At 42.3% G+C, this 17535-nt stretch overlaps 1 protein-coding gene across 24 annotated transcripts in view; it reads left to right on the top strand.

Moving 5' to 3' along the window:
* Positions 1-17535, top strand: part of LIMCH1 (LIM and calponin homology domains 1) — a 356840-nt gene that overhangs the window by 151029 nt on the left and 188276 nt on the right. For 23 of the 24 annotated variants that reach the window (XM_082390445.1, XM_082390446.1, XM_082390444.1 and 20 more), the window contains exon 2: positions 4065-4135. The exons of the other annotated variant lie outside the window; for it this stretch is intronic. In XM_082390445.1, coding sequence (XP_082246571.1) covers positions 4065-4135 — 71 coding nt within the window. The remainder of the gene's footprint in view (positions 1-4064; positions 4136-17535) is intronic. 24 annotated transcript variants of the gene reach the window in all.

Here is a 17535-nt window from a genome sequence, read left to right as displayed (position 1 = left end):
GTGTTACTGTTGATTTCCCCTTTTATGGCTGTTATCATTTGCCTTATGTATTGAGGTGCTCCTATGTTGGGTGCATAAATATTTACAATTATTATATCTTCTTCTTGGATTGATCCCTTGATCATTATGTAGTGTCCTTCTTTGTCTCTTGTAATAGTCTTTATTTTAAAGTCTATTTTATCTGATATGAGAATTGCTACTCCAGCTTTCTTTTGATTTCCATTTGCATGGAATATCTTTTTCCATCCCCTCACTTTCAGTCTGTATGTGTCCCTAGGTCTGAAGTGGGTCTCTTGTAGACAGCATATATATGGGTCTTGTTTTTGTATCCATTCAGCAAGCCTGTGTCTTTTGGTTGGAGCATTTAATCCATTCATGTTTAAGTTAATTATCGATATGTATGTTCCTATTACCATTTTCTTAATTGTTTTGGTTTTGGTATTGTAGGTCTTTTCCTTCTCTTGTGTTTCCTGCCTAGAGAAGTTCCTTTAGCATTTTTTGTAAAGCTGGTTTGGTGGTGCTGAATTCTCTTAGCTTTTGCTTGTCTGTAAAGGTTTTAATTTCTCCATCGAATCTGAATGAGATCCTTGCTGGGTAGAGTAATCTTGGTTGTAGGTTCTTCCCTTTCATCACTTTAAATATGTCCTGCCACTCCCTTCTGGTTTGCAGAGTTTCTGCTGAAAGATCAGCTGTTAACCTTATGGGGATTCCCTTGTATGTTATTTGTTGCTTTTACCTTGCTGCTTTTAATATTTTTTCTTTGTATTTAATTTTTGATAGTTTGATTAATATGTGTCTTGGCATGTTTCTCCTTGGATTTATCCTGTATGGGACTCTCTATGCTTCCTGGACTTGATTGAATATTTCCTTTCCCATGTTAGGGAAGTTTTCACCTATAATCTCTTCAAATATTTTCTCAGTCCCTTTTTTTTTTTCACTTCTTCTTCTGGGACCCCTATAATTCGAATGTTGGTGTGTTTAATGTTGTCCCAGAGGTCTCTGAGACTGTCCTCAACTCTTTTCATTCTTTTTTCTTTATTCTGCTCTGTGGTAGTTATTTCCACTATTTTATCTTCCAGGTCACTTATCTGTTCTTTTGCCTCAGTTATTCTGCTATTGATTCCTTCTAGAGAATTTTTAATTTCATTTATTGTGTTGTTCATCATTGTTTGTTTGCTGTTTTGTTCTTCTAGGTCCTTGTTAAACGTTTCTTGTATTTTCTCCATTCTATTTCCAAGATTTTGGATCATCTTTACTATAATTACTCTGAATTCTTTTTCAGGTAGACTGCCTATTTCCTTTTCATTTGTTTGGTCTGGTGGATTTTTACCTTGCTCCTTCATCTGCTGCATTTCTCTGTCTTCTCATTTTGTTTAACTTACTGTGTGTGGCGTCTCCTTTTTGCAGGCTGCAGGTTCATAGTTCCCGTTGTTTTTGGTGTCTGCCGCCAGTGGGTGAGGTTGGTTCAGTGGCTTGTGAGGGCTTCCTGGTGTAGGGGACTGGTGCCTGTGTTCTGGTAGGTGGGGCTGGATCTGGTCTTTCTGATGGACAGGACCACGTCTAGTGGTGTGTTTTGGGGTGTCTGTGAACTTAGTATGATTTTAGGCAGCCTCTCTGCTAATGGGTGGGTTTGTGTTCTTGCTAGTTTTTTGGCGTGGGGTGTCCAGCACTGGAGCTTGCTGGCTGTTGGGTGGAGCTGGGTCTTAGTGTTGAGACGGAGATCTCTGGGAGAGCTCTTGCTGATTGATATTATGTGAGACCATGAGGTCTCTGGTGGTCCAATGTCCTGAACTCGGCTCTCCCACCTCAGAGGCTCAGGCCTGACACCAGGCTAGAGCACCAAGACCCTGTCAGCCACACGGCTCACAGGAGTTTTCACATCCCCCTGTAGTCAGAGCCAGAGATGGCCCAGGAGCACTCCAGTTGGCTGGCATCTTCCCCCTGGGCCTCAGCACCCAGGCTCTCTTGCTGACAACTCCAGTCTTCCCAGGAACCAGAGGCCAGGTGGGCACCTGTGGACTCAACCAGAGCTGCTGGGGCTGGAAGGAAGATCCTACAGCCTTCACTATGGGAGCTGGCCCAGGGGCTCCACAGAGACTCCAAGAAACCCTCCTGGGTCCCCATCAGCTCCTCATCCCTACAGCAAAGAGCCCTGGGATCCTCTTGACAACAGCTATTAACCACGGCTGAGAACTGCAGCAGTTTCCGGTCCTAAATAGCTTTTGATTTCATTGATTTTTTTTCTCTGTCACTCTTTGGTTTTCTACTTGATTGATTTCAACTCTTATAATTTCTCCTTTTTTTCTGATTAATTTAGGCTTACTTTTCTTAAGGCAGGAGCAGAAATTATTGATATGAGATCTTTTTTCTGATATATAGGTGTTTTGTGCCATATATTTTCCCAATATACTGTTTTAGCATCTTTCCATACATTTTTATATTGCCATATTCTTTCACTACGAAATACATTCTAATTTCTTTTAATTTCTTCTTTGATCAATGGGTTGTCTAGAATTGTATTACTTGGGGTTAGGGATTTTTTTCATAGACATTTCTGTTGTTAATTTCTAATTTAATTCTGTTGTGGTCAGATAACATTCTTTTTATGTACTAAATTCTTTTAAGCTTGTGGGGACTAGTTTTCTGAACCAGAAACTGGTCTAATTTCAATAAATGTTCATTGTGAACTTAAGAAGAATAATGTTCATTCTGCTGTTGTAGAGTGGAATATTCTAGAAATGTCAATTAAGTCAATTTGGTTGATAGTGTTGTTCAAGCCTTCTTTATCCTTATTGATTTTCTATCTGCTTATTCTGTCAGTTATCAAAGAGAGATATTAAATCTCTGACTCTAGTTGTGAATTTGTCTGTTTCTCCTTGCAGATCTATCTGATTTGGCTTATGTATCTTGAAGCTTTTTAAAAAAAAAACAAAAAACAAAAAACAAATTGGGTGTAAAAGTGTCTAGAATTATTTTCCTGATAACCTAAACCCTTTGTTTTAAGATGAATTTCTCTGTCCCTGGTATTATTCTTTATTGTAGAAGTTAATACAACCACTTTAGCTTTCTTTTGATTAGTGTTAGCACGGTATATCTTATTCTATTCTATTTTTACCTATTCGTATGTTTGTATTTAAAGTGCATTGCTTGTAGGCATCATATAGTTGGGTCTTGCTTTTTTAATCCAATCTGATGATCTCTTTAGTTTAATTGGGGATGTTTACACCATTTATGTTTAATGCTCTGATTGACATGGTTAGGTTTAAGTCTATAATATTGCTATTTGCTTTCTATTTATTCCATCTATTCCATATTCCCTTTTACTTTTTTCTTTTTTATGGTTAGAGTATCTTTTTTATAATTCCATTTAATCTCCTTTCTTGGCTTATTAGCTATATTTTAAATTTTTGCTATTTTAGAGGTTGCTTTAGGATTTATAGCATGCATATTTACCTGGCATATTGTAGATGCTCAATAAATATTTACTGAATGAAAAAATGAATGCCCTGGTGCCCAGACCAAAGGGCTGCTGAGAGCCAGAGGCATCAGGAAAGGCCATCAGTACTGTGTTTTTATCAGACACAGCACAGTTCATTCTTTGCCAGCTTTTATTTTCCTTTTTCACACCATGTTAGTATGGATATTGGCTTTTTTCCATCCAGTCTTGATGTTAGTCTCTCAAGGTTTGGAGGTCTGATACTTTACCCTTAGGTGGTGCTTTCTGCAGGCTTTTTTGAAAGTGTGGGTTAGACCCTCAGGATGAAAGAGATTGTGGCCTTGACTTATCATGGCCAATCCCCAAAAGTAATATCCTTATCAGGAAGAACAGATATTTTTTAAGGTATTGGATAGGAAAAAAACTTCAAAGAAATGGTCTAAATTTAAGATTAGCTGATCTAAGCAAAGCTACACATGGAAAGGAAATTCAGACCTAACAGATTTTTCCCATTCTTGGAGTGCCACCAGTTATTTCAAGTCTCTTGAAATATCTTGGAAAAAAATCACTGAGCTTCCTGATTAAAAAAGAAAAATTTATGCTCTGTTTTTCTTTTTTTCTTTTCCAGCAAGTAACTGGCAGAAGTTTTGGTGATAAAGATTTTCGGACAGGGTTAGAAAATGGAATCCTTCTCTGCGAGTAAGTATAGCCTATATTCAGTTGGTTTTATTCAAGAAAAATCATTAATGCTATTCAGTTTGTCTGCAAAACTTCTAGTGTTTGTTTTGAATTTATTCACAGTTTGAATCTGAAATTCAAAAACAAATCACTTAGGTGGGTTAGGCAGTAAAGATAAGTAGTCTTGGGGCAGTAGGGAGTGGTGGGGACCTTGGCAATTTCAAATTAGTTAAAGAAGGAATATCTGGTAGCTGCTACTCAGTTCCAACCAACTTTTACAATGTAGGAGTTTGGGCCCAAGTAATTGGAAGGTTGTGGACCAAGTTGTGGTTAAAAAAGCAGCTTTTCTCCCCTTATTCCCTCTAAACAAAAACAGCTTGTGCCAAGTAAAAGCAGGGCTTCTATTTACTGACAACATCTTGAAACATGCCAGGCAATCTTCCTCACTAGGCCTAGTTCCCTGAGGTATTTTGAATATATTTAATTTGTGCTGTTGACAAAATAACTGCAGTGTTCAATTTTTATGTTTTGAACCTGGGCTTTGTCATAGAGTGCTCCTGTGATGATGGATTCAAGAGCTTTCTGTGAAGTGTTTCCAGACACAAAATAAGCTAGAGCCTTAATACTTATAGAGGGATAGACATAAACTTCAAATCAAGATTTTGTGTTTTGAATTCATTTGATAGGTTCTGTCATTTGGATACTGATTTTTGTTTTATTGAGTTGAAATGTACATGCATGAAATGCACAGCTCCTAGATATACAACCCAATGGATTTTGTAAACTGTGTACATTCATGTAACCTACACCCTGAGCAAGATATAGAACACAAAGCTCTCTCATGTCCCTTCCCAGTCAATGTCAACCACCTATAGAAAAGCACTGTTCTGATTTCTATCACCATAGCATCTATTTTGCCTTATCTTGAACTTTATGTAAATGGAATCACACAGAATGCACTCTTATCTTGGTGACTTGCAGAATATTGTTTGAGACCCACCGATGTAGTTGAAAGAGCAGGGGTTTTGGAGCCTGAGCTTTAGAGACTCAAATCCTTTCTTCACCCCTTAAATCATATAACCTCCTTGAGTCTCATTTGTCTCTCTTTAAAGGGGTAGTAAAAAATTTACAACTCCTGCCTATTTCATAAGCTTTTTGTGAATTTCAAGAGGATAATGTGGATAAGGTGCTTTAAAAAATTACATTTGCTATACAAATGTTGATTATTATGCAGCAATTTTCAACATAGTTCATGTCAGTGTTTATTTTTTCTGCTCTCCACTTCCTTTCTTTCTTCAAAGAGAAATTTACGTCCCCTGATTTCTTTCTTTTTTTTTTTTTTTTTAATAAATTTATTTATTTATTTATTTTTGGCTGTGTTAGGTCTTTGTTGCTGCATGTGGGCTTTCTCTAGTTGCAGCAAGCGGAGGCTACTCTTCGTTGTGGTGCGTGGGTTTCTCATTGTGGTGGCTTCTCTTGTTGCGGAGCACGGGCTCTAGGTGCACGGGCTTCAGTAGTTGTGGTACGTGGGCTCAGTAGTTGTGGCTCACAGGTTCTAGAGAGCAGGCTCACTAGTTGTGGCACACGGGCTTAGTTGCTTTGCGGCATGTGGGATCTTCCCAGAAGATCCCCCTGCATTGGCAGGTAGATTCTTAACCACTATGCCACCAGGGAAGCCTGTACATCCCCTGATTTCTGTTTCCATACCTTCTTTCCTGTGGAGTCTCTCCCCTCTTCTCATACTTTACTTTCCTCACCACCTCTTTTCCCTTTATTAAATCTAAATCAGAGCTCATCTCTTAGGTAAACCATAATTAGTTTAGCATCTCACGGATACAAACTCAGACAGGCTCTAAATACTTCTCTTGTGTTCTAGCACCTGCTCCTCCGATGATTCTGGGCTTAGCCCTCTCCTGATGTTAACAGATGAGCCAGAATCTGATGTAATTCATGTGCATCATGCTCTCTTAAGTCTCTTGAAGTGGGTCTTTGGTACCAACTTGTGTTTTCCCAACATTAGCTCCAAAGATTCTTATACGCATCCACCTCTCCATCATATGAGTAAATCTGTTATACGGTAATATCGCTTGCCTGCCTTTGGATTAGGTAGGCTTGTCTGAAGACAAGGCTTTGGATCCAGAGACATCTGCACACATGGACTTTGTCTCTTACCTAGTTGATGCTGAGTTGGAGGATGGAGTCTCTCGTGTGGAGTGGCACGAACTGTTGGCCTTTTACAAACACGTTAATGAATGTTTGGGTTGTTTAGAGGTGGAGAGGTGGGGTTTAGGTGCAGGCCATGGTTCGGGAATAGTATGGTTAGACAGCATGGAGGCACAGATTATAACCAGGAGCCTCTTTAAATAAATAAAGGGTTTTGACTGCTGACAGCCTGTGGGTGAGCTGAGGGAAATGGCCAACACAGAGGATGTGGACAAATGTTACTGTCTGGGTAGGTAGGATAAAACCCAGGACAAGTGAGTTATTGTTTAACTCCTCTAACCACAGAGGATTAGACCCCCTGGCATATTTGAAGGAGTCTGAGGACCAGGGTCAAGTCCTGGCTTCCCCGTGGGACTCCATCTGGCAGTCCTGGTGCAGAGTTTGTGAAGGTGGAATGAACTGCCCTGGTGGCCTGAAAGCCAGCAGCATGAGTCGCAGCCGAGCCTTGGAGAGAAGGCTGGGACAGCAGCCAGACAAACAAGATGCAGACCAAGTTCTAAGTGCAGGGCCCACAGCACAATGAGAGAGAGAAGTATGACTCAGGAGCTGAATGCACTGAAGGTCGGGACAATGGAGGAAGAACATCTCCCTCTCCTTTTTGTCAGGGATGGGGGCATGGCTAAGTGTGATCTGAACCGAAGCATATTGGGCTGCTGCAGACTGAGATTAGCAAGTGTATTTTGCCAGGACTTGTATCCAGAGACTAATCTGACAAGGAGGGGGACTTGCACTGTTCCAGGCATGGGATGGGCTGATGGTAGGGCCTGAAAGGCAGGAAACCCAGTTTGGAGAGTCTCAGGAAAGTGAGGGTTCTCTTTGGAGAGTAGATGAGAATACCTAAGGCTGTGCCACTCTGTAGAACCAGAGAGAGTTTTGTGGATGCTGGTGATTAAGAAGTTCTAACACTCAACCACCACCCATGTAGCAATACTTGAAAATATAAGAACTCTCTATATTTTCAAATTTTGAAAACTTGGAGTTCACCTCTTCTGAGTTGGATTGGCTCTAAATGTTGGTTGCAATCGTGGAGAAACACCATACTCTTTGTTCACTGAAAATGTCCTGGTTCATAGAGAATGGACTTGAGAACACGGGGAGGGGAAAAGGTAAGCTGGGACGAAGTGAGAGAATAGCATGGACATATATACACTACCAAATGTAAAATAGATAGCTAGTGGGAAGCAGCCGCATAGCACAGGGAGATCAGCTCGGTGCTTTGTGACCACCTAGAGGGGTGTGATAGGGAGGGTGGGAGGGAGACTCAAGAGGGAGGAGATATGGGGATATATGTATAGCTGATTCACTTTGTTATAAAGCAGAAACTAACACACCACTGTAAAGCAATTATACCCCAATAAAGATGTTAAAAAAAAAATATCCTGGTTGTTTATGAGTCTGAAAAAACCTCACAGTTCTTCTCAAACAGAAGGGCATCTTCTGGGCCTGGGGTCTGGTTTTCCTCTTACCAGCCTGATTCTAAACTTACCTGTGGCCTACAAGGACTATTATGATACCCATTTTTCAGAGCAAGTAACTGAGGTACAGAGGATTAAATAACTAGGCTTAAGGTTGTACTAGATGAGAAAGATTTAAATTCAGAAGTCTGATTCCTTTGCTTCTGCTCTTAATCATTGTCCTGTGTCCAGAGTTGGGATTTTAATGGGAGAGAAAAGCAAGAGGTTGGGTGGTGGCGGTGGGATGGAGTTGGTGCCAGAAAACCTAGAGTTTGAGGAGAAATGCAGTACAGAGGGTAACCACGGCGTCTCAGCTGGACAGAGGAAGAAGGACTGTGTGGGGTTGGTGGTCTTGGAAAAATATAAGCATCAAGGGCCTGGTGGACCCTCTTAAGACAAGAAGGCAAGTCCAGTGAGAGGGAGGGCGTGAGAGAGCTGAGGGGGTAGGAGGCTATGGTCGGCGGACAGTGTAGGGGTTTCAGTATTCTTAGGTAAGAGCTGTCAAAACTTGATGGCGACAAATGAGGTTGGTGGACCTGTACTAAAGACTACAGAGATAGGAGAGAGAAAAGACTGGCACCTCCAGGCAGCATATAAGATGGAAATTGAGTAGCCTCAGAATCGCCCTGGGAGCTCTTTTACTTCGCCTGTGAAATGCAGTATGCTTGCCCTCGCACATGTACCCCCCAAAACAGTAATACTTATGCATAAATGTATAACTAATAGCAAGAATAAAATAGAGCGCATGTGCCAGATAGAATTATAGTAGATGTATTTTTGCTCTAACCGTCTCTCTCTTCCTCTGTTGTTTTTGCCAAGTGTGTGTAGTTGAAGTTTGGAGGTTAAATGCTCAAATGATGTGAGCTCTCTGCTGAGCATTAAATAAATGGTCTAGGGTCAAAGTCTGACAAAGCTGCAAATGTGTGACAAGTGTCATGCTTTTAGAAATGTTAAATGAATACTGCATTGTGTACTGGGGGACTTCAGAGTTTACAAGAAAGGCTACAAAGACTATTCCCTAAGGAAGCCACTCCCAGTGTGGAGCCAGTGATGACTGTCATCTAGTTCCCTGCACCCAGATCAGAGAGGCTGTTGTGAAATATTCCAGAAAGGAAAGTTTCTGACTTGTTTTCCTAAGACTTTATTATATAGATAGAACGCTATGGAATTCCATCTATATCAGGAGTTGGCAAATTCTGGCCCATGTCCTGTTCTTGTGCAGGCCTTCCTTCTTGCTAAGAACGGTTTTTACATTTTAAAAGAGTTGTAAACAAAAAACAAAACAAATCGAAACAAAGCAAGAGTTTGTATGGGGCTCACAGAGCCTAAAAATGTTTACTACCTGGTCCTTTACAGAAAAAGTTTGCCAGCCCATGAGGACTACGGACTTAATTTTGGATGTGAATTGTTTACCCTCATAAAGTTAAGTAGTTTGGGCAGTGCAAAGTGCTATTTGGGGAAATCAAATACCTTTTCAAGAAAGGTTTTCTCACGAGTCTCTTTACAAGTCCACCCCACCCCCACCAACTTTTTATTTTGAAAAATTTTAAACTTATAGAGAAGTGACAAGAATAATGTAATGATAATCCATATACTCTACAACTATATGCAAATGCTTCAGGAAAAAAGAGGCATAGACAGAAAGAGATAAAGTTAGTATAGTAAAATGATAATAATAATAATTGCATCTAGTTGCAGTGTATACGCTCTCCTTTGATCTCTGTGGTTTGGTTTCGCATCCTTGCCTCACCCTTTTCATTCTTTTTGGTTACTATCCAAGAATACATATTTAACAAAAGCCAGTTCAAATCTGTTTATGGAAAGCGTAGTGGAAAGTGAATGGATCTGGGAACTCCTAGGTTGAATCCAATGAAATTGTTGTATTGGTAAAACAAAACCAGTCAGATAATGTGATTTCATATGCTTCAACCTAGTGGCCAGTCCAGATCCTAGCTTTGCCTCCTGTGTGTCCTTAGGCAAGTTACCTCACCTCCCTGAACCCCAGTTTCCTCATCTATAAAACCAGATATAATTATACCTAATTCATTGGGCTGTTCAGAGGAGTAAATGAATTGATAATGTGTATAAACTCTTTAGTGCTTGCAACATAGCAGGCACTTAAATGTTAGCTTTTCTCCTTTTGTCCACGAAATGGGGGAAATTCATACCTCATAAGATACTTGAGAGATTCCAGTGAGAGAATATGTGAACCGCTCAGCGGTGTCTGGCGCTGGGCTGGCACCCTGGATCACTCGCCATTTCCATTATTATTGTTGGAAATAGGCCTAAAGTCAATTATAAATATGACAGAGTCAATGCAACTCTGTGTCACTGGCACCCATCAGCTCTCTCACTGGGCTGCCCACAAGCCACAGGATGAAGCAACTGGAGGCTTACTTCCTAGCTCCTTTTGCCTAGCCTGTGATCAAAAACTGGGCAAGAACATTTGGGTCCCTTACAAACTTGATCATCTGTGAATAATGAACTTTGGCTGGCAGAGCTCAAGGCTGAGAGCGATTGTTTTGAAAACAGTGGCCTTGACCTCTGTGGTGACGTCATTTCCTCCTGCTCCCTCCAGTATGTTGTGATTTCTTTCTCTGGGAAGCTGTTCCAGAACCCTCTGGGCAGAGTTAGTGGGTTCCTCCCTGGCGTCTAAGTACCTGTACAGCCTCCGCACTAGCTGTTATCACAGCGCTCGACCTCTTTATCCCACGTCTCCTTCCTGTACCAGATTGAAAGCTTCCTGAAGACCTCTTCTATTTATCTTTGGATTTCCCCCCTTGGACACTGGTCTGGCACACAATACATCTGTTACAAACAGCTGTTGGATAAATTGAATCCAGTAGTAAGAGATCTACCTAGGCAATTTAATCCTCATTAGATCATTAACTTTCTCCCAATTTTTGGCTGTCATCATCAGTATTATCCTGTTTCTCTCCTTTCTCCTCTCCTCTCCTTCCCTCCACACTCTACCCCTCCCTCTCCTTCACACACACACACACACACACACACACACAAACACACACACACAGACACACACAGACACACACACACACACACACACACACACAATTTTACATAAAGAATGGACCCATCCCTGAAGACTGGGAGTTCAACAGATGGAAGTATCTGCTTTCTTTACCTATAAGATTCTCCATTACAGCTCTATCTTCTTAGGAGTCATAGAAGTGAACTTCTGGGGTTTGTTCTGCAGACACGTTTTGATGGGATGCAAAGTCCGAGTATGTTGGTCTGCAAATAAGTGACCAATAAAGAATGTCTCAGTGGATTTTTGTCTCAGTTCTTATGTTGCTGAAATAATTTTCTGAAGATAAGAAATCTGTTGGCAAATACTTGTCTATATCATTGCTGATGAATGAGTTGCTTAGTCTAAGAAGGAGGGCTTGTCTTAGATTCTTGTCCTGATTTCAACATGAGATGTGGTGTGCCGTGGATATGACTCACCTTCTAGGACAGGTTGGGAGTTGATGGCGTAGCTTTCCGTGGAGACATTTTGTCACATGGAGGACTTACTGGATACCGACTCTGTTCTGCACAGCCCCACGCTAGGCACCGAGCAGCATAAAAAGGGAATGTAAGGCTTGATCCTTGATCTTCAGGAGTTTTATAATGGGCTTGGGCGTTGACGCACACACAAAGCAGTTGTTACTGTGTAAACCAGCGTATGAGTAAATGCAAAAGTGACTAAGATTTAATCCCCAAATTTAATAGAAGTTAAACAAAGGGAGATTGTTGTAGTTTGGGAGACAGTTATTGGAGAGATGTTACGTCTTTACTTAAGGTGAGAATAGGCTGAGGGAAAGAGAGGGCAGACTACACAGGAACAAGAGCGGGGGAAAGGTTTGGGGACAGGAATGAGGATGATGTGTTTGGCAAACATAGGGGAGATCTGCCTGGCAGGGGATCGGGGCAGGATGTGTCTCTTTCTTCATCCAATTAACCTTTTTAAGAACCTGCTTACAGGTGTGGCAAGTTACTGTAGACACTAGTAAACTATGCCATAACATCGTGTAACAGGGACACCCTGATCAGATCTGGAATCTAAATCCTGACCCCATGTGGGTTGTTATCCTCAGAGTTCCTTGAGGAAGTGACACGTAGGTAGAGACCTGAATGAAGAGCAGAAATTGGCACAGAAAGAGGGAAGAGAGGTGAAAGGAGGGAGGAAACATGTTCTAGCTGAGAGAAAGCATGTTTGAGATTCTTAAGACAGAAGCTCCATGTACTAGAGAACTTGCAAGAAGACTTACTTGGCGAAAATGTAGAAAACAGGGAGGACAATGATATGAGATGAGGATGGATGAAGAAGAGAAGTAGGCAGGATCAAGATTGCACAGGGCCTTGAAACCACAAAAGGAGTTCTGGGTGTGATCTCCAGAGCAATGAAAACAAGAGGAATTTACAGGAGATCAACAGGACTTGGTAGTGTATAGGGATAGATGAATGAAAGAAAAGACTAAAAAAACCACTTCAGCGTTTCAGTTGTTAATGACAAGCAGGGTGGGCCCTTGGTGCCAGTTGGAAGGGGTCCTTTATTTGGTGGGAGAGCTCATGATTTCAGTTTGGGCAGACTGAGTTTAGGGTACGGACAGTCCACTCAGGCAGAGAGTCCTGTAGGCTACTGGGGACAAAGGCAGAACTTAAGGGTGAGATGATGGATTTAACTTATTCGAATTGGACTTGCCAGCCATTGGTGGACATCAGGGTGAAGCTGTGATATATGACAGTCTCTCTAAGGGGAAGACCACATCAAGAAAGAGCAGCAGAGCAAGGTCCCAGTTTGAGGAATTCTTCTCCCTGGTCAGAGATGAGAGAAAGAGAAGCTCACAAAGAGGCTATCAGAGAGACGAGAGGAAACCCAGGGAGCGTGGTGTCATGGAAACCGAGGGGGCTAAGAAGACTTCTAAGGAGCTGGAGGTCACTTGTATTGCATGGCCCTGGCAGAGGTCAGCTCCGAAAAGTCCTGTCTCACTGGTAGAGGGAGGCACTGGAGACCTTTGTCAGTTAATAGCCATCTCTGGGAACTGCCAGTCAACGGATCATGATTCGACTTAATGGTCTGAGCTCTGGCTCATGCTTTTGCATCATTTCAATAGGCTATTGTTAGAGACCTTATCTAATATAAACTATACATGGAGTATTTTCCTCAACTATTTATTTATTTATTTATTTTTGGCTGTGTTGGGTCCCTGTTTCTGTGTGAGGGCTTTCTCCAGCTGTGGCGAGCGGGGGCCACTCTTCATCGCGGTGCGCGGGCCCCTCACTGTCGCGGCCTCTCCCGTTGCGGAGCACAGGCTCCAGATGCGCAGGCTCAGTAGTTGTGGCTCACGGGCCTAGTTGCTCCGCGGCATGTGGGATCTTCCCAGACCAGGGCTCGAACCCGTGTCCCCTGCATTGGCAGGCAGATTCTTAACCGCTGCGCCACCAGGGAAGCCCTTTCCTCAACTATTGATAAGGAGATGAGATTAGTTAGACCCAGTGGCTTAGTAGTGAAGTGACCATATATCAAACAAAACGCTTTTGAGGGTGAAAGAAGGTGTTAATCAGCTGAGATGCTGGAACAACAAATGAAACCTGGGACTGTCCTCAGCTAACTGTATGTACGTAGGTACGTCTGTCTGGATGTATGCACGTGTGTATGGGGGTGTGTGTGTGTGCATGGTCCCCCCAGTGGTTGGCGATTCCAGGCTGGTGTCTTCCAGTCACCATTACCTTGTTCAGTATTCACAAACCCTTCCCTTATTTTATCCTCTCTGTAACTACAGTAGGTGAACAACCTGGATCGGATCGTGCCACCACCCCCTTGTTGATGATGAGATGGAGACCCCAGGTTGTAGAGCACAGTGTCTTCCGGCTCTTCATCTAGAGCTCTTTCTCTAACCCAGATGCTCACTTAAATCTCAGCAAGCGTGGGCCCTTTTGCCCTTACTGATTTTGGCCTTAGTGGACTGGTTAAGAATTTGATAGGCCTCCTATGTACGGTTCTCCCTTGTCTTTCTGCCAAATCACAACTGGCCTCACTGACTTGGCCTGTCCCCAGCTCTTTGGCACCAAGACTCATTAAGCTTTTAGGTTCAAGTAAGGACATTTCAACCCACTCTTTTAGTAAAGATCTCCAGTGAAAAGCTGCTTTTTGTTTGAAGATTGGCATGGCTTAGGTAGGGACTTAGGCAAGAACTGAGTATCCCTGACAGTCTTCTGTTAGGAAAGATGAAAACGGATGAAGGATATGGAAGGAGAATTTGTAGGATTCATGATGAGCAAAATGGACTTCCAGTATTGCCTTTTTTTTTTTTTTTTCTTTGAATCCTCACCAAATAAACAGCCCTCGGTTTTTATTTAAAAGAGGGACTCAGCACAGTGTGTAGGGGGGGGGATTCAACTGTTCCCATTCAAACTGTGCGCTAGCATCGATTACAAGAATTTACTCGTGGGAGGGGGGACTTTTGTGTGCATCTGAAACGTTCTCAAGCTCATCTACCTTTGCAAATATTTTTTCCGTTTAAAAGTATATAATCCTTGTCGCAACTTCTTTTCTCTTAATATATATGGCAAGTATGTTTTGTTTTCACGCTTTCAAAACTGTGTTTGAAACTTATTTTAGCATATTTATCGTTCAGGAGCCACTTCCCTCAAAATGTGATTTCCTTCACCCTATCAATCTGTGCCTTGATAAATATTAAACTTCTGCTCATGGAAATCACAGCCTTAATCTCTTTCCTCCTGAACAAATTTATTACACATTTATTGAAATGATCAATTGACTTAAAAAACATATATATATAACAACAGGTTTAAATATGGGCTGCTTGTGTGGCAGAGGAGAAACTGGCCTATCCCACTAACCGCCTGTGGGCTTACCTGCTGGATTAGGCTTTGCTTGTATTTGAGAGGATTTAGTAGTTCCCTAATTGTATTTCCTTAATAATCCATTTTTTGATTGTCTCTACTGGGCTATCAGGCTGGGTGCGCTGGCCTCCCACAGTGAAGTGTGCAAAATTCTTGCCTCTAGCATGCCATTCTAAATGTTTCCCTTCGGTTACCCACAGGAGAGGACCTTTTCTTAAATAGCCCACCAAGGACCCAGATTATAAATGATTCCTTTCTAAAGTTAACCATGCAGAAATAGACTTCCCTCTTCATATTAAGGGGAAAAAGGAAGAGGGGAGGGCTGTGGGAAAGGCAAGTCAGACAGAGGGAGCAGCAAGCTTGTGAAAGTGCTCAGCAATATGAGGGAGTTCTGCATGCTCAAGGAAGGAACTGTGGCCAGAGCCTAGGATGAAATGGGGCAGGCCAGAGAGGAAAGGTAGGTATCAGGAGAGGAAAGGTAGGTATCAGGTCCATTTGCACAAGACCTGGAATAGCATGTTAAGGAGTTTAAACAGCATCCAGTGAACAGTAGACAGCCAGCATGGTCTCTATTCAGAGGAGATTCAATGAGATTAGGTTGTTTTTTAGGAAATTACATTGTTGGCAGTGGAGACTTTTGATTACTTTCTGCTGTGCACCAAACACGAATATTTGAAAAAAAATGTCGTGCTTCCCGAGGAGAAGCAGAAATGCTTCCTACACTTGTCTTGCTATGTCTATCCTTAATTTACCACCCTACTATGTACATTCTATGTTTCCAAGTATGTTTCAAAGTTCTTTTCCAAGTCACTCATTTAGAACTTGGAAACTATTTCCCCACAGACTAGTGTTCTATGGGGGGAACGTCTTATGTAACCCATATCACATCTGTGTTAGTGTCGGGCCCACTGTAGAACCCAGTCTCCTGGAGGGGTTTGGGCTTAGCTTGGCACCTGGTGTGGGGTGTTTGATAACAACATGCGGAATGAATAGGAAATTGATTCAGAATTATAACTAGCCACATTAGGAGCTGACCTCCCCTTTCCAGGATAGCAAAGGGCCTCTTCAGCACTTGGCTTTTCCCCATCACCCTCAGGACAGCAAGTGAGATGGGGGGACAGGAGCCTTGGCAAGAGTTAAAGGATAGCTAGGCTTTGACGGTGAAGCAGGGCCAGAGGCAGCTGTGGACACGGCTGTAGTGCCGCCGAGATTGTCCTTGGACCTCTTACTGCCTTTGCTTTGCTGCTTCCTCCCTTCCTTCCTCCCCATCCCCGGTGTTAACGACCATGCCCTTGCAAGCCTGCCCTCCAAAAGGACTAACATTATCTCATTCCCTCACTTCTGTGCTTTCATCTCTCCCAACTCCCAACCTAGCTTTAGCCACAGACAGGGTGCTTGGGAGCAGAAGTGAGCCAATAGTTAACACATCAGATTTCCACTTGTGGGCACGGCTGGGGTCCAAACCTGCTTGGGAGCCGGGGGGGAGGGGAAGGCAGGGCGGCAGGGAAGAGATGTTAATAACTTCCATTTATGAAGTGCACACTGTACACCAGGCCTGTGCCAAATGTATTACATGCATTATTTCACACTCTCATGCCATGACCAATAGGTATTATTGTGCCCATTTTTCAGAGGAGGAAACTGAGACTCAATGTTGAATAGTTAAATAACTTGCCTAGTGAGTTGCAGAGTTGGGATTTGCACCTCAGGTCTTTCTGTCTCTGGAGGTTCCTATTTCTGTTGGAATTTTATGGGTCTCAATCCTGGAACTCTTGGTTCTGAGCACTTCTTGCTGAAGAAGTATGGAGAGCAAGGAACTGGCTGCCTTTCCGAGCTGCATCCCAGGAATTTCACATTCCAAGTTTTCTCCCACCCTCCTGACAGTAAACCCAGCAGTACCAGGTTTTAGCTGTGCAAAAGAAATACTAATTACAATCATTTATACATAATTACTACATAGCACGATGATGATTACACGTATCATTGCCTGTGTCGGTGTAACTTCAGTCTCCATTTTATTTGGTTACACTAAAGTCTCTTCACGTATTGCCAGCTTTCACGGTTCATTGATCACATGTGCCATCTTAAACTTATAGCTTATAAAAGCAGGGAGGACCTTGAGTGGGAGGCACGGTGGGAAAGGCAGCTTGGGCGTGAAGGGGCTTGATTACCAGGTGAAGGCATTTGGAGGGCATCCTGTGGGCACTCAGGAGCCTGGGAGTCATTGGAGGAAGGAAGCAACACGGCCAAATCCAGGGTTGAGATGGGGTCGGTTTGGGTGCATTGGGCAGATCGATTAAGATGGCAGAGACTGGTGGCTGGAGATTAGTTATTGAAATGCAAGAAGTAAAGCACTGTTCTCAGTGTAGGAACCTGAGTTTGTAATCCTAACTCTACCACTTAGGATCTCTGATCTCAGATATGTGCCTGGTGACAGTTTCCTTTCCTAGATTTTTAATTGATTTTTAGGCCTTTTCTAATCCAAAAATTCTGTAATTTCTAAACAGCAAGGATGGTATGCAAAGGTTAGACTGTGAGAGACATTGAAAATGAATCAAAAGGACTCCAAGATATTCAGATAATTGCTGGAGTTTCCCTTTCATGTTTATAGATTATTTCATTACTGTTGGGTTTTTTTGTTTGCTTTTTGGCTTTGTTTGTTTGTTTTAGTATTAAGAGCAGAAGTGATAGGCAAGAAGACTTTTTACCCCTAACAAATGTAGGAAAATAAAAATGGGTCCATTTGCTTACAGTGGCCCAAATTTTAGCTCTTCTGCATCCTGCTGCCTCCCAACAAGACCCAGGGGAAAGGATGTGCCCAGGTGTTTAATTTTGCATTTTAGGACAGGATTTTCTTGGGTACGGTTTGGCAAA

This window comes from Balaenoptera borealis (assembly GCF_965194805.1).
Source record: "Balaenoptera borealis genome assembly, chromosome: 4".
NCBI lineage: Eukaryota > Metazoa > Chordata > Mammalia > Artiodactyla > Balaenopteridae > Balaenoptera > Balaenoptera borealis.
The sequence above is the reverse complement of the archived record's forward strand: the minus strand, read 5'-3'. Positions and strand labels throughout refer to the sequence as shown.